This window comes from Bos indicus, chromosome 4 (assembly GCF_029378745.1).
Source record: "Bos indicus isolate NIAB-ARS_2022 breed Sahiwal x Tharparkar chromosome 4, NIAB-ARS_B.indTharparkar_mat_pri_1.0, whole genome shotgun sequence".
NCBI lineage: Eukaryota > Metazoa > Chordata > Mammalia > Artiodactyla > Bovidae > Bos > Bos indicus.
The window spans coordinates 110,774,127-110,799,098 of record NC_091763.1 but is presented as its reverse complement, the minus strand read 5'-3'; the positions used below and the strand labels follow the sequence as shown (position 1 = coordinate 110,799,098).

Below are 24,972 nucleotides of genomic sequence, written 5' to 3'. Positions count from 1 at the left end.
GTAGTTTGAGCATTCTTTGGCATTGCCTTTCTTTGGGATTGGAATGAAAACTGACCTTTTCCAGTCCTGTGGCCACTGCTGAGTTTTCCAAATGTGCTGGCATATTGAGTGCAGCACTTTCACAGCATCATCTTTCAGGATTTGGAATAGCTCCACTGGAATTCCATCACCTCCACTAGCTTTGTTCATAGTGATGCTTTCTAAGGCCCACTTGACTTCACATTCCAGGATGTCTGGCTCTAGGTCAGTGATCACACCATCGTGATTATCTGGGTCGTGAAGATCTTTTTTGTACAGTTCTTCTGTGTATTCTTGCTACCTCTTCTTAATATCTTCTGCTTCTGTTAGGACCATACCATTTCTGTCCTTTATCGAGCCCATCTTTGAATGAAATGGTCCTTTGGTATCTCTGATTTTCTTGAAGAGATCTCTAGTCTTTCCCATTCTGTTGTTTTCCTCTATTTCTTTGCATTGATCACTGAAGAAGGCTTTCTTATCTCTTCTTGCTTATATAAATACTGCTCTAAATAAGAAATGACACAGCATGGAAAGAGACTATGACCTTGGTACTGTATACTGTGAATCCACAATCTTTGTTTCCCACTCATATGTGTTACCTTGGAAAGTTATTTTTCTAAAATAAATTTCAGTTTTCATCTACAAAATGTTTATGACAACATCTCCCTTTAGTATTGCTCTTAGAGTATCATAAAGGTAACAGGTCTCACACAGTTATCTTTTACCTATACACGGAGCTATTATTTTTCCCTACAGTCAATATCTTGTAAGAACATTTCACCAAAGTTCAATTTTTAACTGTTAGTGTAAATTCATCATTAGTTTAAGAAAGATAATTAGTAAAAACATTCTACATTCAACTATTATTTTATGAGCTTCACTGGTGACTCAGCAATGAAGAATCACCCTGTCAAAGGAGACACAGGTTTGATCCCTGGGTCAAGAAAATCCACTGGAGAAGGAAATGACAACCCACTCTAGTATTCTTTCCCGGGAAATCCCATGGACAGAGGAGCCTAGTGGACTACATCCATGGGGTCACAAAAAGTTGGACACGACTTAGAGACTAAACAACAAATTATTTTATAGTTTCTTATATCCAACCAGAACTCCTGTTTATTCATTGGGCATTTCCATTTGTCCTCTCATTTTATGAAAACCCCAGGCTCAAATTTTGAATAACAAATCCATCAAAGTCAGAACATAGTACAAACACTCATGACATTTTCTACTCCCAGACTTCCAAATACATGGATATCTGGATTCCTAGGATCTCCCCATTGACACTTTGGGATTGAAGAAACTCCTGTTCTTGCAGAACCAGAAGGAACCCACATGCCAGATTTATAAGTTTCTTTTATAGTGATCTTACACGGTGTTGTATGAGGCAAATGGCAACCCACACCAGTATTCTTCCCTAGAAAACTCCATGGACAGAGGATCCTGGTGGGTTACAGTCCAGGGGTCACAACGAGTCTGATGAGACTGACAGACTACACTTCCACTTTGAAATAGTTCAACTTGGAAACACACACACCAGAGCCAGGACCACTGTGAGTTTCTGAGTCACAGACTTCACTATCCAATCGAATCCATCTTTATTGAATTGCATAATACTTAGTATGTTTAGAGCTTTGACAAGAAGTTTATTTCTTTACATATCTGAGTGAATCAGCTTTGGAAACATGAAGAAAACTAATAAAGCTCCTGGCTTTTAAAATTTTAAAATACTGAATTACATCATCATCAAGAAATGTAGTAGTCTATATAATGTGTCATTTGGAAACATGAGGCTGCTGATTTAAGGGCTGCTGAACAGTCGGGATGATTGTCCTTCTGTAATGGGAAATCTAGAAACTCTGGGGCTAAAATTCCAGGCCCCATCTGAAGCAGATTTACTATTTACAGTAATTTTAACTCAAAAATCAGTATCTCGTCTTAGAATACATTCAGTGTCTCCATATTTTCAGGTACCTCTAAAGTTAGTTTTATATAGTGGAGCCCACAAGCCTAATAACAAATGCTATGATACTGTTGTCCATTAACAGTCCAGAGAAAACAAAATTTCTTTGATTTTTCTAGGAACTGATATTATGGGGGTGGAAAATCTTACCACATTTGAGGGCTCCAGTTTCTTCCTTCTCGCCAGATCTGTTATGTTGATGCCATTGTAGTTAATGCTTTCCATGCAGCCTTTGAAATTCTTTCTACTGCTGGAACTTGGTTTTCCAGAGAAAGGTATGCCTCCAAAGGTTATCTTTGAGAAAAAGATAAAATGTAAACATTCCCACTGTATTTGGCTTAAAAAATAAAAACATTTACAATAAATTAGACAAAACTAGTAGTCAGCTATCGTAACCTCAGCTAACATATACAGACATTTTTTCTGTATATGCCTCTAAAGTCTGTTGCATATTAAATTATGTTGTTACTGAAGTATATACTAATTGTATTAATTGTGAAAATTAGATTATAACTTGAGCAAGAAAAGAGCAACAACTTCTAAGCATTTTTAATACCTGGAAGGTATTTTATCAATTTTCCTGAGAATGTTCTAAAGGATTTTACACAGCAAACATCTTTTATAAATATTAAGCATATATTTTTATGCTTATAGTATCAATAAATGTTACTAGTCATCTTTAAATAACCCAGAGCTAATACATTAAGTTTATGACTTCAGCCCAAAGGAAGGAATTTTGTATTCACCCTATTTAGACATTGTAGTCTAATGATCACTGGTGTAAAAAAATTGTTAGGCTTATTGTGAATACAGAAAATAGTTCCAAAAGTCTCACTGCTATATTGATTAGAAATATCTTTGGGTTTGGAGGTTATAATTTGAGAACTACAGTCTTAAAGATATTATAGGTCTCCTAAATCCTGAGGAATAAGGTCAATGCTCCTTCCTGTGATATTCAAGCAATTGTTAAAATCACAATAAAAAAGAACATATATTTTTCCAGAAACCTTTGATCAAATTACATTATTATAACATCAATTTCATATAATAGAAAATTATACTTAATTATGTATTGCCAATAATGACGCGTACTGCTAATAGTGAATGAATCTATTAATCATAGCTGTAATATCAAGATATATAATCCAGACATTTTATTTCTTTTAAGTAGTATTCAATTACCAATTTTTCCTACAAAGGTTGGAAAATGAAAGACATCTTTCAATGTCAAAACTTTATATTTGATATATAAGGCAGAGATCTTTGGGTTTTAGAAGATATATATTATGCCTCTGTTATACAGTGCTTTTACATTTTAGCTTTTTCAATGTAAATGTTTAAGATTATTTTTAACCGTTCCTTAATTTTTAGTTTACAACGTTGTGTTAATTTCAGGTAGCAAAGTGATTCAGTGATATATATATATATATATATATGTTCCTTTTCAGATTGTTTTACATTATAGGTTATTTAAAGATACAGAATACAGTTCCCTGGGCTGTACAGTAGGTACTTGTTGTTTATCTATCTTATATACAGCAGTGTGCATATGCATTTTAAATTTTTAAACAGTTTTAGGGAAAAAAGCACAAATTAATAATAGTTTATGAGACAACCATAAAATTTTAAAAACTCACTTAAAATGCGACTAAATGTATTAATAACAGCTGAATATACACTATATATTCAGCTTCCCTGGTGGCACAGAGGTTAAAGTGTCTGCCTGCAATGTGGGAGACCTGGGTTTGATCCCTGGGTTGGGAAGATCCCCTGGAGAGGGAAATGGCAACCCACTCCAGTATTCTTGCCTGGAGAATCCCATGGACAGAGGAGCCTGGTGGGCTACAGTCCACGGGTCGCAAAGAGTCAGACACGACTGAGCGACTTCACTTCATACACTATATAGCATTTACCTTAGAGTTTAACTATGGGAAGGAAAGAGAAAAACTAAGAATAAACACACAAAAAAGAATCAGGAATCTACAAAAGGAAAAACAGGGGCGTTCTGAGATACATTAGGGAAATATTTTCAAGTGGCACGGAACTGAACTTATTAGGTGCTATAGTAGTTCATATCATAGGTTAGGATTACTGAGACTTTAATAGAGTGTTGAATTTCCTATCCACAATTTATTTTACCAATTTCTGCTCCGGTTGATAGTAATAAAATCTTCCATGCTTAATGACATGCAGCATCACACTGTGAATAATATTACTAAATACTATTATAGTTGAAAGTATTGCTTTATTCCTTCTCGCTGTGCATAGTTTCTTTACTGGGGGACTCCTATTTTCCTTTGGGATGATGACTTAGATACTCCTTATAGTTTCTCTCTTTTCAACAACCTTCAGCTCATGTCCTATCTTATAGAAGGTAACCTGGTGAAGCATCACAGGCTCAATTTACCAGATTCCTTACAACTAAGAGAAGTGGGTTCAAATCCCAATTTCTAATGTAATTCATCATTTGATATTAAGTGGTTGCTTCTTCTTTCTTGTTATATGTCCTTATCAATAAAATATTCTCTAATACTGTCATCATTCTCATGGTAAAAAAAATAGCTGCAGTTGTTAGATTAATAATCAGATATTGATATGGCTTACATTATTGCCTTATTAATGACACTGTTGTTCAGTGACAACCTTGACTCTAAAAAAGAAATGCACTGACCATTTTGTTAGCTGCCAAGAGTTTCAAAAGTGAGACAGGGCTTAACCAGATACCTCTGGGTGTCCTTTCTCCCACCATCTTTAAGAAAATAATCCTGCTTTTCAGCTGAGCACATGCTCCACAGCCAATATATGGCATTTCCCACCCTCTTTGAACAAGATTTGGTCTCATGAGATTTAAGCCAAAGGGTTGCGTGTGACTTTAAGAACTATAATTAAAGGAGGGATGGGAGCACAGTGTTCTTCACTCCCTTCCTTCACACTGTCTGGAATGCAAAATGGAAAGTGAGTAGTCAACTTGGAGTGAGTTGCAGAGGGGATGGAGTAGCAATGGAATAAAAGGAGACTGGGGTCTTGACCATCATGGTGCTGCCTCATGAGCCCAGGGCTAACTGCCTACAGGCCCCTTTTAGGTGAAAGGAATAAACGTGTCTGTTATATGCAATCTAATTAATTATAACTGATACATGTAGTAATACTATGTATTACTAATAATATGTAGTAATATCTGTTATTCCCTGATGCCTCCTCTCAAACAAGCCATGTGCTACTATTTTCGCTTTATGGAAAGGGAATATGATTCGTCCAATGTCACACAACCAGGAAGGGGCAAAAAGGGATTTAAACCCAGGCTTAATGGCTCCAATTTGAGCTCATACACTTGATTTTCTCCAAAACTGCATCATGTTGAGATACAAAGGTAGACCCAGACATATTCATGGGCACCATCTGCCGATAATTGCAGTATCTGAGGAAAGTAATTGGATAGCAGCTCTACAAAGGGAAGTAAGCTGAGTCTCTCCTGACTCTCTGTCAATTTAAATTTCTTTCTACGTCTTCCTGACAAATATGTCTCAGGGATTTTAGTCCACAGGTGAGGTTCTCAAACATGGTATTTTATCTAGAAGGGCTCTGAAGTGTTGATGAAACTGCTGACCATATAGGAGGGGTTGTGTGTGCAAGAATATTCATAGATTTCACCGCAAATTCAACAGGGACTATGATCCCAAATTTTTAATTCTGTTTTTTTGAAAATTGGAATTGTGTTTGCCCATTGCTAATGTTTTAGGATTTCTCACCTCTTCTAGAATACTTCAAAGTTTATTAATGTAGGAGATAGGTCTGTAGGAGATAGGTCACATAAGCCTAGATTAATACTAATTTAGAGAAGATAGGAATTCAGGGAATTTTCACATTCTTTGCCTTTCAACAATCATTTTCACTTTACAGAGATGTTTTTTTGGGAGTAATTATTCCCTGATAACCTTAAATTTATTTTAATGTCAATAAAAGTCTCTGTATCAAAGTTTATATTGCATATTCCATTCTAAATTTCTGTTTAGAAATATATGTAATATATTCATATTATTGGACTTCCCTGGTGGCTCAGATGGCAAAGCGTCTGCCTACAATGTGGGAGACCCAGGTTCAATCTCTGGGTCGGGAAGATGTCCTGGAGAAGGAAATGGCAACCCACTCCAGTATTCTTGCCTGGAAAATCCCATGGACAGAGGAGCCTGTAAGCTACAGTCCATGGGGTCGCAAAGAGTAAAATAAAATAAAAGTCTCTGTATCAAAGTTTATATTGCATATTCCCTTCTAAATTTCTGTTTAGAAATATATGTAATATATTCATATTACAGAAAATTTAGATTAGAAGCTATTTAAACATATAAGGAAAATAAAAAAAATATAGTTGTAAAACCTGACTTTTCACATACTATTTTATGATAAGTACATTTTATGTTCTAACTACATATAAATCTAAAAGATTTATGGGTGGATATCAATAATACCACCAACTCAATGGACATGAGTTTGAAAAAATTCCAGAAGATAGTGAAGGAGAGGGATGTTTGGCATGCTGTAGTCCATGGGGTTGCAAAGAGCTGGACGTGACTTAGCAACTGAACAACAGCAATCAGTAGCACACATATATGTGTATATATTTATATATCTGTAATTTCAACAATGGGACTAAGGCACATTGAAATGGCACAGCAAAGTCATAGGGGTGCCCCAGTGATGAACCTGTTTTTACAGAACTTTTATTCCTACTTATGATTAACATTTTTGATGGACACTGTAAAGTTGAATTGCTCTCCAAAAAATTATTTTAAAAAAACTTTATATGCCTCTCAGTGTATTATGAGAATATGTATTTTTACCAGACCAATATGATCACTGATTATTTTCAATCTTTAGTCATTTGGAAGGTAAAAAATATCTTTTTATTTATGAACAATCTCTTTAAAACAGTCTGTATTTTTATTTATTTTATGACATTTATATCTGAGAAAATAGAACTTGTCAAAGGAACTATCTATAGTCATGAATTTATAAATGGTTTAATGTAGGATTTCTTCTGCAATGCTTTCTAATAAATACTAGGCAATCATGTATATAATATACTGTATATTATCAAGAACAAGCAATTTATAATTACCAATAAAAAGATTATGACTTAATTTATTCTGGTTTTGTTAAATGGCTCTGAAAACATAATAAATGGTCCTTTTCTTCAAATACATGCTACTTTGGTTCCAAGTTTTAAAAAATATTTCAATAACTCATTAACAATTTAAAATTTAATGAAATGACCTATATTAATAAATTAGGTTGTGAAGCTGTAAGTTTTCTTTGGAGAATAAAATGAAAATGGTATATGAAGGTATATAATTAATAATAATTCAACAAGACAGCATAAAACTGAAGCAGTCACTTGATGCAGGACAATTCACACATCCTCAGGTTTACCTCATAGTCCAAATCCAGGTAGTCGAACTCCCCGTTGGTGCGGAAGTGCTGTGTGCTTCTGTCCAGGGTGAGGTTGATGCTCCGGCCCTGGCGCTCAATGACCACAGAGTGCCAGTGGTGATCATCCAGCAGGCTTCCTGTCATCACGGACGTGTGGCCGTATATGGGGCCAAGCTGGTTGCTTCCTGAATCACGTGAATGGAAAAAGACCCAGGTAAAGACACCAGAACTCTATGTCATCTGCTACACCATGGGCAGACATTTTTATGGCATCTCTGTCTATTGTAGTTTACATAGGACAACCAGCATGGAATGATACTTAACAATAGTGGCATGTTCAAACGACATAAAAGCTATTAAAGATGGAAAAATCTCTGTTCCCTTAAAAACCATGAGCTTTATTTTTTTTTTTTTTCAATTACTGAGCCATGAATTCTGCTAAGTTTGGTATATTCCGTATGAAGTCAGTGCCCTATGGGCTCTGGAGTCAGAGTCCCTGGATTCTGATGCTCTTCCATCACTGGCTTGCTCCATGATCCTGGCCAAGGTAACTGCTCTCTGAGCCTCTCTTTGGTCATATGTAAAATGGGAAAAATAATAGTACCTGCTTTACAAAGTTGCTGTGAGGATTAAATTAATCCGTACAAGTAAAGAACTTATTTCCTGACATACAGTGAATGTTCATTAAAAGTTACCTGTTAATTTTTATTATTTTTTTTGTTATTATTATTATTGGTCAAGAAAATACAACATGACAAATATTTTCTGATTCCTGAAGCCATAATCTTAAGCACAACATGATATTTAATGTCATGGAAAATTTACTCAAGTTATACTTTAAAATAAAAATCTGCAAAATTACATATGTAGCATTAGTTCAATTTTGAAATAAGATCTCCATAGCAACAGAACTATAAATAAGAGTGGAAGATTGTGAAAGTCTGAAATATTTATTAAGGTCATCTCTGGATGCTGTTTACATATTTTATAGCATTTTCTATTTTGTCTAATCAAGCATTACTTTTTATGGTCAGGCAAAACTAAATGCTATAAAATAGACTATTGCTTCAGAATAAATAGCATAATAGAAATAAAATAAACACACAATTGACTGAAGAATTATTTCCTTTTTTCACATTTATGATGCTAATACACTTATACCTGACATTTTCTATGGATCTCCTATATGAATTTTTTTTTTTCCTTTTGGTGATGAAATCAAATGTTTCCCTGTGACTGTGATTATGACTGTGTATGTAGATAGGGATGGGAGAGGAAGAAAGAAAAGAAAGAGTAAGTTTAAGTGAAAGAATACATTCAGTTTTATTACATTAAATATTTAGACTAGAAGACTAAGCAGTATCTAGATGTGCCTGTATTAAGGAAATAGCATTAAAACTGAGAGTGGATATCTGAATGGATGTGTTTCCATGGTTGTCATAAATTTGTCAATAATACTCTATGTAAATTGCTTTCCAATGACATGGTAATGATCTTTTTGTATGAGGCCATATGATCAGTTCTTGTTTCAGAATAGTAACATCACACTCTTACAAGGCCCAGCGGCTTTTAAAGGCTACTCTGTGTATTTCACTTTAAAAAAAAAAAAAGGAGAAAAGTTTGAAAAAATAAATTACTTTAGATATGATCCAATTTTATAAAGAATTAATATGTAAAGCATTAATCACTCTTTTCTACCACTAAAAATAGTGTGGTCTAGTTTTTCCAGACATTTTTAAAAATTATATAAATATAATCATATAATTCATATACATATAAAATATTGATATAACATTTATAATTTGCCTACTGTTTTAATTTAATGCCTGTCACATTCCCCAAATTATTTAACACATACCAATATATTTGTATGTGTTAATTTTTTTTCTTTCAATATTTGCTATTGTAACTAATATCACAAAGTATACATCCTTGGACAGAAATTCTAGAGCTGTTTCTTATTATTTCTTTATGATTACAAAATACATAGAAAATTAAAATATCTGAAGATATATTATTAAATTGTTTTCTTGAAATATTTTTAGGACAAAGAATCCTTTTTATTGTATAACACACCGATACAGATACTATTATTTTTAAAATTTATTTACTTGCTTGAAAAAATTGGAATCATTATTTTATTGTATGTTTCTTTCATAGATAGCTTGATTGAGCATTTGGTGTTTATAGACTATTTATAATTTTTATTCAGTGAGTTTTCCTTACATTCAGTTCAGTCGCTCAGTCTTCTCCTACAGTCTTAGTACAGTTATAGAGTGGAATTAATTTTCATTCAAGAATGACATTAAACTTCTCTATTTGAATTTTCCCAGGTTTTGGCATGCATTTTCATTTTACAATTTGAATATAAAAATTTAAATATCTTTGTATATTTTTAAAATCAGCTTTCTTGGATAGTTTTCTTGTTACGGAAGCTATTTTTTCTGTCAGATAAGATTTTGAATGTGAAAGTTTTATAATGAAGAATAATCTTTGTAGATACTATATTAAGTATTATCAACTGAAAAAAACTAACTGAAGTTGTATTTTTTAGTATACTAATGATTTTCAATGTAATAAAAGTTAATATATGGGAAACAAGCCATATTTAAGAAAGTTAAAACCATGTTGATAAGAAAATCAAGCAGGCAGGGTCTCTTTGTGTTCCAATGTTCAGTTTTATAGCTTTCCATTGGGATGCATTCAACATGCAAATTTTAGTTATTGATATAATTTAGATTACAAAATCTTTATAGAATCCTAAAATCACTAAACATAAAAATATGGAATATATGATGCCCTTCAAACAACTCTTGAATAAATTCTGAAAGTTTTAGGCCAGCAAGAAGAGGATAGATCTATTACTGATTTGCATAAATTGTAACTCTGAATGTCAGTATCTGTCTTGTGGACCTTCCCTTTAGTTTTAAGTAAATCTTAACTACATTATCAAAATACAAACATGTATTAGGCTTGTCCACTTAGAAACAACAACAATAGCCCAAAACAGAATAGTAACTCCTTCTTTGAGTTTCATCTCATTTTCTAATCGGCATATTATTTCTCTGATTCCTTCATTTCTAGTTGATTATACTTAAAATAGTCATTTGCACCCTTTTTATCTTTCCTTAACTGATGACAATAAAACTACTATTCTTTTTATTTTAATGAGAGTAGATCAACACTAACTACTATATTGCCAGTGACCTCACTTTTCTGTTTTAAATGACATTTTAGGTGACAGCCTCCTCTCCTTCCCTGGTCTCTGTGATGCCATATACTCATATTTCCTCCTACTCACTGTCTCTTCTCCTCCGGCGTCATGAGTAGCACCTTCTCCTGTCAACATGACACACGGAACTCCCTAATAGAATCTCAACTTTGATGACTATCAGGCAGCAAAAATGTACCATGTTCCAACAGATCTCTAGACTTTCTCTATTGGAAGGAATTAGTACTCCTCCGTTAGAAGAAAGTGAAGAGAAAATAAGGCTTTCTGTATTTCTATAAATGGTACAAATGTCTATTTGGAACTCAAGCCATACCTTAGGGTTATTATTTATATGTTCTCTTTCTTTTTTACTCCATACTCAATTAATTACAAACCATACTAACTTTACAACCAAAACCATCTCCCAGGTGAATCTGTTTTTCTACATCTCCTCTGAAAGCCACCTTCTGCAAGCAGTGGTCATCTCTCAGTTACACCAGGCAGAAGTCCAGCTGTAACTCATGTTCATGCAAGCATTTTCTCTTACAGAAGTCTCAGTACCTTTCTAAAAATAAGATCATGAGGCCATATAGTTTAAAGTCTACCAACAGCTTCCCATTCTTAAAATAACATCTAATTTCATCTTCTATCCTTTGAATACCCATACTAGCCCCCTCATCTCGTTCCTTGGGCAGATCGGGTCTTAGTCGCTCATGATTCTTTCTCAACTGCTTTGTCCCAGATATTTTCAGGGCTTGTTTTTGTCAACACTGAAACCTCATCATGAATATCTTCTTGAAAGGACTTTCCTCACTACATATTCTAATAATACCCCCTCGCCTATACAGTATCCTTTATCGTATCAAGCTTATTTAATTGATTTCATACTACTCATCAGTATTTGAGGTCATTTCTTCTGATTTAGTTGCTTTAAAATAATAGAGAATACAGTGTCCGGCTGTATGCCAAATGCTAGTATCGTAACTGCATAGAACAGGTGTTGATACATATTTACAAATGAGTATGTATATAAATATATATCAAGCACTATGAATTAAAAATGAATTGACAACAACATAATGTGAACTGTTTTTATAATTTACATTTTAAGGATTAAAGACCATTAGCATTTAACTAACAGGGATACCAATAAATGGAAGGAATGGTGCCAAAAATCAAAACATACCTAGGTTTAAACTGAAGACCAGCTTGGCTTTTTTGAGTTCCAAAGTAATATAATCCCCTTGCTGTCCTTCCCCGTGTAAGATTACCCCTTCACTTTCAGAAGTTTTAAATTTCAAGGCAATGACATCTTTCAGTGTTTTCATCTTCTTGTTTCTGAATCTATATGGTAACACAACATGGCCATCAAAGTTGATAACATCAGCCCCTAAAAAAGAAATAAATAACATTTTAGTTTTGTTATTGTATGTTGACCTTCAGTCTGAAGTATATCTTCTTCCAATTGGGTGCCGGCACTGAATAAATGACAAAAAAGGGTTTTTTTCTTGAAAACTCTTTAGTCCTGGATTCTCCTTCTCTTTCTATTCTTGTTTTATTCTGTGTCTTGAAGTGGATTTTATGGAAAGGACTTGAACAGAATGATGATAGGAAACCCTTAACAATTTAAAACTCTTTCTTCAACTGTTATACTAATAACATATGTTCCATCAATGACTTATATGCTTCAAAATTTTGACTTAGAAATTTGGAGGTTACCTGAAAAGTAAAAATGTTAATCCCTCAGATATTATGAGACTTTAATATTTTCCTTCTTAAACGAGGCTAAGTGTTCATGATTTTAAATATATATTTTGCTAACAAGTTTTCTTTTCTATGACATAATAATAAAGGATCTTAGAAGGCAGAGTTTGTGGTATACTCATTTTCTAATGTTTTTTATATTCTACTACATTTTCAGTAAACTTTATGGTAGTACCTAGAGTTTATAGTGAATTGAACTTTAACTTGCTTTATCCCTTGCTCTTACGGTTCATGTCTATTTCAAATTCCTTATTAACCCCTTGCCTTTCCAATAGAGAAGTGTATTGCCCATGTTCTCAACTACTCTGAAAAAAGACAGTCTCACCCATATGTGATTAGAAGAACACAAATCTAATCTATGCTGTGAGTGGATGTAGTTTGATCTGAAGGAATTTCATTGAAAACATGAAATTATATAAACCTTTACAAAGTATGAACAACTTTTTCCCACCCTCAGAAACAGAGGATAGTGGGCAACAGTGTAGTAACTGTTTCTTATTCACACCAGGAAAAGAAAATGAAATGGTCTTATTTATTACACACTGTTGCTTCGTGGGTTGCCAACTCACAGAATGGGTCAGTGATGACTACAATAATCCAGATCAAATTCTAAGTCCAAATAGAATCTTAGTCACCCTAATCAGACCCTTTTCAATAAGAATACTTTTAGCTTTTAAAGTTGTGGAAAACCGAGTCACATTGGCTCTAAAAATGATGATGGTGTGTGTGTTCAGTTGTGTCCAGCTCTTTCGGACAACATGGACAACAGCCCGCCAGGCTCCTCTTGCCCTTTCCAGGCAAGAAGCTGGTGGAGCAGGTTGCCGTTTCCGCCTCCACTGGATCTTCCCAACCCAGGGATCGAATCCATGTTTCTTGGACAAAACTAGTCACACTGGAAACCTAATCACATTCAGTAGCTCTAATTATCTCAGGATTATAAGCCAGGATGAAGCCTGCCTCTAGTTTGGGGTAAGATTTTGCCAGAGAACCCAGAGAGAGAGACACTAGAGAAAAACTAACAGCAAGTGGAAAACCTAATATAAATATCTTCTTAACACACATCCTAGTTCTCTTCAGTTCTCTTAGCTTCAATCAGCCCGGGGGATATTTTGGATCCTGGTAACAGTAACAATAGCCAGCTACATCATGGTGGTGAAGGTGTGGAGCTACCAGAGGTTATATTCACTCTTTTTTCTGTGCAGTATTTGCCAGCATAAGTTTTGCTCTTAACTAATGCCATAAAGTGAACTGTCACAAATCCACTTTTTTCAAATATTGCTTAAAAGTATCTCTAAGTTTTCCCTTCAAATCAATAGACTTTGAATATTTTAAAAATATGATATATCTTGTTAGCAAAAACATTTCTGACTTTAAGTGACAGTTCAGAGAATCATTGCATTCTAAAAAGTTCACAAGGGAAAACATAACTTGGAACTTTGTTTTAATTCTCACAGTCAATTATTTACTATAAGACCTTATACAGTCATAAAAAGACTTTCTTAATCAACGAAATTCTGTTCTGAGACTGTGAATCACAGAGGTTTATTTTACTATGGAGGAAAAAAAGCAGACATTAAATTTTGGCTTCTGCTAACACTGCAAAGCCAATTAGATTTTAGCTTAATCATCTATACTGTCACAGCTGAATTCCAATTGCACTATTTTTATCATCTGTGATGAGAGATAAAACAGAGAAAAAGTGGAATCTGATTATCAGATCCCAGGTTGAATTTATAATCCAGCAGTTGGCAGAAATTACTTTTTGTCTTGCAAAGTGCATAAACAAAAAAGTCAGAAGGAGGGAGTAAATTCTGAATCCCAGAAAGTAATTCTGCAGTCAGTTTCATATCAGTGACAGTTGAATAACAGACACATCATCATTTTATATACCTCCAATATATATTAATTGACAACAAACATTCTGCATTCATCTCTTAGGAAGTAAATGTTCCCAGAGCTTAGACAGAGGAAGAAATTCACCCCTCCCATGTTTTCTCCTAACTCAGAATCTACATTCAGTTTTGGGCACAGAATACTGATTTATACAAGTGTTGATGCCTTTCTTCCTTAGTTTTATGCAAATGAAAAAAGTGACAGGAAGGACGAGCATGTTTTTCCCTTCAGACAGTCCTAGGATATTAACAAAAACATGAAGAAATGTTATTCATGAGGATCAAATCTCATCTTACAGGTGGTCAGTGGTCAGCTGAAAAACATATAGTACTCTCTGAGCCAGGTCTCTCACCTTACCACATCCAAGCTGTTCTTCCAGGAACGGGTTAAATGCTTGCACAAAGTTAGCCTGTGGATGTGAACTCAGAGTTGGCTTTGAAACTACAAATTCCCAGAAGTAATCTATGGTATATAATTTATACATAAACATACACCATATACTTTTAAGAGTCTCTGAGATATTGTAAAAATCTATCAGAGTTTAGTTCTTTTTCCTACAACATACATTACAATTTCATTTGACATCTAATAATACATTGTGCTTATTTTGGGATAAGCCACATTTTCCCCCCTATTACCCTGATTGCTTTTCACTCCTTAGAATAAAGTTTTCTCTGCAGTGATTAAACATGTGGTTGAGCTGTTTAAGCAATCTGAACTATAGTATGGCTAGTCAAAAAGTGAATGCAAAATCAGAGTGCGTCCATGATTTTGTTTCTAACAATAACTCAGAGAGGTTGGAGTGTGTCCAATTCATCAGATCATCATAGTAGAGAAAGCTTTTTCTTTTTTTTTTTTAATTTCGTTGTTACTTACCCTTCAGTTTCTCTGAGTTTGTACATACTCAGATGAGATATTTCGGAAAAGTGTTTTTCATCTAAAGAGTTTACAATTTTAAAAAGTGCCCTTGCTAATTTTTAATACAAATGTAATATATGTTTATTGTTAAAAAAGAAATTAAACAACATTCTTAAACAATAAGAAATTAAACAATACATTTCCACAGAATGTAGAAAGTGAATCCCCAAAACAAGAGATCAGCAGTGTTAAGTGGGTAATAGGTTGGTGCATCTTTCTAGATTTTCTCTCTCTCTCTTTCTAATGTATGGAATGATCTATATATTATTCCATATATGTGAGTGTGCGTGTGTGTGTATTTAGAGAGAGGGTGGGGAAGGGAAAGAGCAAGGAGAATGTAGTTTCACTTAATTATGGTTCAAAATGTGTTTCTGACAATGTGTTTATAATGTGCAAACCTGAACGTTTTAGTAAATTAATATATTTTAATGATCTTCATGCAGCAAGGTACTTACAATAAAGTAAGAATGTATATAACTTGAAATAGAATTTATTGTATTTAGTTGAAAAAATTAAAATGTATTTGTATACATCACCACAAAGTAAACAAATAAATACTTGGAAAATACTTTCGTTTTCCTGTTTTCTCTTAAATATTTCCTGATAGAAAACTTAGAATAATAGGAAGGTTTAAATAAGAAAAATAAAGGGACGATTCTATTTTCATGAAATATCCACTTACATGTCTGATTATTTTAATTTGTATATATGCAGTTTGGACAAGGAAATGGCAACCAACTCCAGTATTCTTGCCTGGAAAATCCCATGGACAGAGGAGCTTGGTGGGTGACAATTAGATACACAGAAGGATCATAGTCCATATAGTTTTGTTACTGAACACTATGTTTATTTTTTTTTAATCTCGTTGTTTTCTTCCAAATCAGGATTTTAATTCGCTAAAAATATATGATCATTTGGATGTCTGATTTCTTCAATGAGAATCTGTTTTACAGTTTTCTTTTTAATACACTTTTTATTTTAGAATAATTTTTGATTTAAAGAAAAGTTGCAAAGATACAATGATGAGTTCCTATACACTCTCCACCCAACTTCCCCTAACATTAACATTTTATATAACTGAGTACATTTGTGAAGTCTAAGGCATAACTTGATTGTTGTGATTTAGTCACTAAGTCATATCTGACACTTTTGTGACCCCATGGACTGTAGCCTACTAGGCTTGTCTGTTCACGAGATTTCCCAGGCAAGAATACTGGAATGGGTTGCCATTTCCTTCTCTAGGGGATCTTCCTGACCCACGGATCAAACTCACATCTCCTGCATCACAGGCGGATTCTTTATGACTCAGCCACTGGAGAAGCCCCAAGATATAAGTTAGGTATATCATTATTCACTGAAATATACACTATATTTGGATTTCACCAGTTGTCACAAATTTGTTTGCTTGCTTTTCCTATTCCAGGATCCAGTCCAGGATCTCACATTTCATTTTTGTTAGCATCCAAAGTAGTGACTGACTCTTTGCAACCCCATGGACAGTAGCACACCAGGCTTTCCTGTCCTTCCTATCTCCTGGTGTTTGCTCAAACTCATTGAGTTGGTGATGCCATCCAACCAACTCATCCTCTGTTGCCCCTATCTCCTAATGCCTTCAATCTTTCCTAGCATCAGGGTCTTTTCCAATGAGTTGTCTCTTCGCATCAGGTGGCCAACATATTGGAGCTTCAGCTTCAGCATCAGTCCTTCCAGTGAATATTCAGGGTTGATGTCCTTTAGGGTTGACTGGATTGGCCTCCTTGCTGTCCAGGGGACTCATGAATCTTCTCCAGCACCACAACTTGAGAACATCAATTCTTTGGCACTCCTCCTTCTTTATGGTCCAGCTCTCACATTACTTAGCTTCCTGAAACTCCTCCAATCTGTGATATTTCCTCAGTCGTTCTTTGTCTTTCACAACTTTGACACTTTAGAAGAGTACTGGTCAGGTTATATTTTTCAGAATCCTTCTCAGTCAGGCTTGGTCTGTAGTTTTCTTAGGACAAGATTGGTATTGCTTGGGGAAAAAAGCCCAGAGTTGGCGTGTCTTCATCACTCCCTATCTGGCGAGGCGCAATGGCAACATGACTTTCCAGAAGTGATATTGATCAAGGTGATGTCTGCCATGCTTCTTCACTGTAAAGTGACTATTTTCCCCTTTCCATACTTCATTCTGTGGAAGTGAGTCACCAAGTCCAGCCTATGTTTCAGGGGAGGAGAATTAAGTTCCACCTCCTGGAGTGGGGAGTTCATCTACATATATTACTTAGAATTCTTCTGTAAGGAAGATTTCTTATATTTATTCATTCATTCCAATACTTTGGCCACCTGATGTGAAGAGCTGTCTCACTAGGAGAGACCCTGATGCTGGGAAAAATTCAGGGCAAGAGGAGAAGAGGTTGATAGAGGATGAGATGGTTGGATGGCATCACTGACTCAATGGACATGAGTTTGAGCAAACTCCAGGAGATAGTGAAGGACAGGGAAGCCTGGTATGCTGCAGTCCCTGGGGTCAGAAAAAGTCAGACATGACTTATTAGTGACTGACAACAATGATTCATTCATTAAAACATGTATTTATATAATTATGGGACTGTGCATGTTTATTTCTTCTTTGACTTTAATTCAATACTTGCTCAAATGGTCCCGTATTTTTAGCCACTGGGATCTCTTTGAGGTTGGCTCCTTTGTCCATGTATCAGGATTAGCCCCCTGTGGCCCTCTCCTGCCCTTCCCCCTCCTTCTCTTCTTCTTACACGTCAGCCCCCTCCCTCCCCCTTCTCTTCCCCTCCCCACCTCTTCCTCCTCTTCTGAGTCCTCCTCAGCCTCTTGCTTTGTCCTTTCTCTTCTCTCTTTCTGCCACTATATGATGCCCTAAGCTCATCTTGCATTTTCTTCTGCCCCAGACCTACAATCAGCCATTTTCCCAAGGAGCCACCATTTCTTTCACTGTTGCATGGCACTGAGAAGCTTGCAGGTATTTCTTTTTTTACTTTATACACGATACAATTTCTACAAATAAATATAGTTGTCATCATCTACATGATCTATTCTTCCACAAAACAAATAAATTATTCAATGAAAAAGAATAAAAACTCATAAACCATTACCTAGTTATCTATTTCATAAAGATTTGCAATGATTTTGAAGCTTTTTTCATTTTAATCAAATGTTTTTGCATAAACAGTGATTTTTAAAGGCCATAATAATTGCTAATATGTATTTAAGTGATTACTGATTACCACTTAAATACGTTGAAGTGTTTGTTAATATTTATGTGGTAATGCATAGGGCTTAATATTTTAAAGTAATTTTTGTTTCATTATCATAAAATAAATATGTACTCACTGTAAAAATTTATGTCATATAAAATACAAAAATAAGTCAATTTAAATTAGTTACAATCACACCACATAGATAGCAAAATACTTTTTGTACATCTAATTTATCTCTGGTTTTCTACAAATCCAAACATTTTTATAATGAACATTCTTGCAGTGAGATTCCTGAGCACTGGAATAATTATTTCCTTACTTTCAATTTCCAAAATTCTTAATTAAAGCAATTTAACTGCTCGAAGATATCAGTAGAGATGCATGTTAATGAGTTACTATGAAATCTAACATTATGTAATGTATATAAATAAATACCCAAGTCACATTCAAGAGTTTGAAATACATCTCTGAAACTAAAGTTGAAAAACACTAGAAGGTGGAATTTGCTTAGTTTTGCCAGCTTTTACATAGATGCAAACCTACATATTCTTTTTAAAATCAGTAGTCAATATTCTAAATATGTTGACCTTTCTTTGCAAAATACCACGTCACCATCTTCATCTCTATATTCACTCACTACCCTTCTTCTTCATAGCATTTATTTCTACCTAACATATTTGGGAAAGCTCAATTCTGGGAAAAGATCCTGATGCTGGGAAAGATTTAAGGGTAGGAGGAGAATGGCGGTAACAGAGGATGAGATGGTTGGGCAGCATCACCAACTCAATGGACATGAGTTTGAGCAAACTCTGGGAGACAGTGAAGGACAGGGAAGCCTGGCATGCTGCAGTCCATGGGGTTGCAAAGAATCGGATACGACTTGGCAACTGAATAACAACAAAAAAAGCTCAGTACTTAGAGCAGTGCCTTAGTCTATATTCATTAAGTATTTGTTGAATGATTGCATATTGTCATTTATATTCAGTGCATTAAAGTATAATAAACACTATTATTTTAAACGTTTTCTTTAACAATTTGAATCATAAGAATGGAAGAAATTTCAAGAATCATTCTGATTCACTTTGGTGCCACAGCTACTAATATAGCCAAGGTTTCAACTGTTAGAGAAAAAAATGGTGATTTTATGCTACATTTTTTGTGGCGGAGGGAAAAAATTCATGCCATTATTTATGACTTGGTGTTATCTAATTGATAGACATTAACTGGGATAGAACCTTGTCCATCTCATCACATATGCAGACTGTTTCTACTTGATTAATCTCCTTCTAACCTGCTGCCCTTTTCATTCAATATATCTGTGGTTTAAATATAAATAAATAGTTAATAGATTCCAAAAGGTCAATAACAGCTAATTTAGAGTAACAGAAGCAAATGAGCCTTCTTCAAATCCTTTGAAAAATAATCTACAGATAGACTTCAAAAAAAACACTTCTACTTGGGGAAAAATAAAATAAAAACCATAAAGGCTCTTTCAGGAAGGTCAGCATCTCACATTTTGTGCAATATTTCTCTCTAAAATGTGTTGCTTTGCCCTTAAGTGCTTGATAGCTCATGACAGAGCAACAACAATCACATCAGAGGTGTCTGATAGCATTTATCCATAACATTTGGACTCTGATATCCACATGGCCTTTCCACAGGCAAGTCTAACTCTACTTGCTCAACACATAATTCTTCCTCCAGGCCTTATATCCATTATGCAGCCACTCAAGACAGAGCTCTGGGCCTTTCTTCAGCTCCTCCCTGTCCTGGGGACCTACATTCTGTTAGTTCCAAGTCTAATGAAATTTAGTACATCCATGTTTTTCAAACACATAATTGACTGTTTATATGCACTGCCAGCAGGTTCCCATCACCTCACATACAGTCCATTGCATTAACATCGTGAATGAGCAACTCCCACCCTCCAGTTTTATTACCCTTAACTCTATCCTCCATACAGAAGCTAAAAAGATATTTTGAAATAAACTCTTCTACTGAAAAACTCTTCAATGTGGCCTGCAAAACCCTCAGGGATAGAGCTGCGTTCCTGACACTCTTGCATTTTAGCACCACCTTTCTCCTTGTAAACCTCCTGGATCCTTTGCTAATTTCACCTAATTTAATTTTCCTTTCCTCATGCTAAGTTCACTTCCTTCAATGAAGAGCTATTAAAAAAAAAACAAAAAACTAAGTTTATGCTTATTCTTGTTTAAGCATCTTCTAAGCTTCAGATAAAGCTTACCTACTAGATAAATTCTCTTGTGTCAACAGCCCTCATCCACAGAGGCTTCCAAGGTGGCTCAGTGGTAAAGAACCTACCTGCCAACGCAGGAGATGCAGATTCGATCCCTGAGTCAGGAATAACCCCTAGAGTGGGAAACAGCAACCGACTCCAGTACTCTCTCCTGGAAAATCCCACAGACAGAGGAGCCTGGCGGGCTATGGTCCATGGGGTCACAAAGAGTCAGACATGACTGAACACACACACATCACCCTTAGATATTTATCACACCACTTCTCATATTGAAATTATCTCCTTATGGATCTGATTTCCTGTGGACTTTAAGCTTTTCTAAGGTACAGCCTCTGGATGGATTCTTCTACTTTGTATTTCTTAACACAATAAACACTTCTCTCTTTTTAATTTTTTTAACTTATTCATTATTTGGCTACACCACAGGGAATGTGGGATCTTAGTTCCCTGACCAGGGGTCGAATCCATGACCCCCACAGTGGAAGCACAACGTCTTGTCTAAACCACCGAACTGCCAGGGAAACCCCGATAAACACCTAAACTGATTTAAATATCACTGATATTTGAGACAACACGCAAAAGTGGAATTCCTCTGTTCCCACCTTCCTTCAAAACCATACCTGGTGCAATGCAGTCTGTTCTCTGAGAGTACAGACTCATATATGATTTAATGATCGGCACTTATGTCAGTACCATAATTGTATATTTCTGATATACATAAATAATTTAAAACATCAAATGCTTTAATTACACTCATTCTGGAGTTATTTTTAATAAGTCAACATTTAAAACATTTGACTACAGTATGAGTTTAAATACTATATATATATATATCTTTAAACTGAATGCATTTAAGAGAAATGGCCATTTACACACGGAGAGGACATCAGAAAATCAGAGTGATCCACTTGAGAACAGGGTCACAGTTCTGATACATCTAATAATACAGAGGTAATAAGCAGTTTCTGAAAATTAGCATTAAACATTAGCATAAAATCTATTTGTAATAAATCCATATTGAAGCTATTCTTATTTATTTTTATAAATCAAAGAGTCAAACAAATTAGACCTGTCTTCTCTGTGATAATATTACTGTTTACTGAAAAGAGCTACAGTTTTTTACCATACATAATCTATTTTTCTGCTTAGGAAAATACTATCTATAAGTATCAAACTATAAGACTATTAAACTTTAGAACTATAAGTACTAAATACATCTTCCACTAATGAAGAAAGGAACCAGACATCAAGAAATCCCCCAGAACATTTCTTAATAAGAATTAGTCTCAACATTTATCTCAGATTTTTTAAAACCATTACTCAGTTAAACTTACTTCTTCTGGTTCCAGGAAAATCCTGTTGTCAGTCTTACATCCAAATTTCATTACTAAATTGGCTAAGGGATGGTAAATTGATATAGCAATGTGTTTTGAAGCACTTTTTTCCTGGTAATTTATACAATGCTTAGGAAAAGATAGACAATCCACATAAATACAAGGGGAATGGTGAAAGAGGTTCACATCCGGGAGATTTCTCAGAGCTACCAGGGTCAGTATTAACCATGTCTTCCATTTGCTGGAGCTTCCCTGGTGGCTCACACAGTAAAGCGTCTGCCTACAATGTGGGAGACCAGGGTTCAATCCCTCTGTCAGGAAGGTCTCCTGGAGAAGGAAATGGCAACCCATTCCAGTACTCTTGCCTGGAAAATCCCATGGATGGAAGAACCTGGTAGGCTACAGGCCATAGGGTCGCAAAGAGTTGGACATGACTGAGCGACTTCACTCATTCACTTCCGTTTTCTATATGTTGATGTGTTGACACGCGGGGCCTTGCTGATAACTCCCAGAGTGAGCCAGATCCTAAGGATGTTCTCCAAATACAGAAAAACCAGTCAAGAGTCCACAGCCTAGCTATCTCCTCTTTCAGGCCCTCACCCTCCAGGCCACTATCTACCTGCCCTAATCACTCCAGGGTCAGGAACCAAACAACCAGGGACAGGACCCCAGTCCCAGAGCCTCTTAAATTATTCAAACTAGTCAATCCTTAACCAGCTTACATGGCCTCACCCATTCCTTCCTGTGGAAACCACAGTGAAGGTTTTTTTCCCATCCTCCCCACTACCTCTCTGCCCTCCCCATCCCCCCCAGGGTAGACCTGCCCTCTCCTCCTCAGAAGTTTAATAATAAACTACCTTTTCAATGACAGTTGTTTCCTGATATGTTGGCCTTAACTATACCTTAAATTTCCTATCAATACACCATATTTCAAGATACCCCTGTTGGCCTTGAAATAAAAGAAAGCGAAACTCACTCAGTCTTGTCTGACTCTGTGACCCCAAGGACTTATACAGTTGGAGGAATTCTCCAGGCCAGAATATTGGAGTGGGTACCCTTTCCCTTCTCCACGGGATCTTCCCAACCCACGGATCGAACCCAGGTCTCCTGCATTGCAGGTGGATTCTTGATCAGCTGAGCTCAAGGGAAGCTTAAGAATACTAGAGTGGGTAGCCTATCCCTTCTTCAGCAGATCTTCCCAACCCAGGAATCAAACTGGGGTCTCCTGCATTGCAGGCCGATTCTCTATCAACTGAGCTATCAGCTTTCCTGTATCTCAAATAATCTATATTCCAAAATATTTTCTACAGAAAATCTTTAACTATAATTAAGAAAAGAAATAGAAAAAAAATTGGCCAAACCAAAAAAGAAAAAAAAAAATCTTAAGATTATTGGTAAGAGTTATCCCATAGATCTGAAAAAAAGAGAATTTGAAAAATCACTAGGAAATATCTGATATCAACTAGCATTCACTGAGGAGAAGGCAATGGCACCCCACTCCAGTACTGTTGCCCGGAAAATCCCATGGATGGAGGAGCCTGGTAGGCTGCAGTCCATGGGGTCGCTAAGAGTCGGACACGACTGAGTGACTTCACTTTCACTTTCTACTTTCATGCATTGGAGAAGGAAATGGCAACCCACTCCATTGTTCTTGCCTGGAGAATCCCACGGACGGAGAAGCCTGGTAGGCTGCAGTGCTTGGGTTTGCACAGAGTTGGACACGACTGAAGCAACTTAGCAGCAGTAGCAGCATTCACTGAAATATCCTCTACACCCACATTATTGTACCAAGAAAGTGGGACTATTGAGGAACAGAGGTGAGTTTTATTAAAGAACAAATAGATGAGCTCCTTTATTAAAAGAAAGTTAAGATTAAGAAAAATCCAGACAGATAGGGGAAGAGCATATGCAGTTTCCTTAAAGAGCTCAGTAGTTCTGCCTGAGTTTGATATATAAGGTTCAAGAGTCCCGTAAAGGTTTAAATTGGAAGATGAAGAGTCTGCTGCTTCATATGGAAGATACGGGTCTAAGTGTTCAATGATGGTGTCCTAAGGGGAAGGCGTAGGACCAGCATCTTGAAAAGGTAACCCCTATGTTGACGTGGCAGAATTAGCGGGTTAGAAGACAGTGCAGAAGCAGAGAGAGCAAAGACCTCCCTGAGAGCAGCTAACCACCCAATCATGTTTATAAAGGTTAGACACAGCCAGACAATGAAGATAACTGTGTCATTAAAGAATGCAAAACTTTCCGATGATGCATGGTTGATACTCAGAAAATCAAAGCACTTAAGGTTTCTCTAGTGATCGAAGGATTTCAGATGAATATTTACAAACATGTTTTTCTCCAAAGATGTGACAAACCCAACACCATAAAAGCATTAGGGATTTGAATGGAATTGAGACTTCCCTAAAAACAAACCCAAATGTCAAACATTCTTCTTTGAAATCTGTTATATATATATGGATTCACTTATTTTCACCACCTTAATTTTTAGATGGAATCTTTAGATGCCATCTTTAGCTATCACACATTTTAATGCTTTATCTTATTCAATTCCATATCTTAAAAATTCACCTGAATCTAAAAATGTCAACTAAGTACTTTTCCAAACAGTAGACAGTTTCCCAACAACTGCAAAGTTTCCTGGACAAGCACCAATCTGTACTAGGTGACTAGTAAAGACGTCATTTTTATTTATTTTACTTTCTGTACTTTCCTGAAAGCCCAATGAATCGGTACAAATGATTTGCACCTACTGGCAAGAGATTGGGACATATGTTTAGAATGTTTTGAGTTTATGCATAGGATGTAGTACATCACAGCTTCATTTTATTTTTGGTTTGATTTCATATACCTTTGGGTGAATCTTTTATCTCAGCCATAAAATAGGATTAATAAAGCTCAGAATGTACACACGCTGTGACATAATGTGTTCTTTCCTCTCCGTTAGAGCAGTTGGGTCCTGTCTGATGAGA

The 24,972-nt window shown here is 35.6% G+C and overlaps 1 protein-coding gene across 1 annotated transcript in view; it reads right to left on the bottom strand.

The window, feature by feature from the left end:
• Positions 1-24,972, bottom strand: part of CNTNAP2 (contactin associated protein 2) — a 1,639,050-nt gene that overhangs the window by 1,309,153 nt on the left and 304,925 nt on the right. The window contains exons 5-7 of the mRNA XM_070787139.1: positions 11,806-12,009; positions 7,409-7,593; positions 2,132-2,275 (exon numbers count right to left, since the gene is read on the bottom strand). Coding sequence (XP_070643240.1) covers positions 2,132-2,275; positions 7,409-7,593; positions 11,806-12,009 — 533 coding nt within the window. The remainder of the gene's footprint in view (positions 1-2,131; positions 2,276-7,408; positions 7,594-11,805; positions 12,010-24,972) is intronic.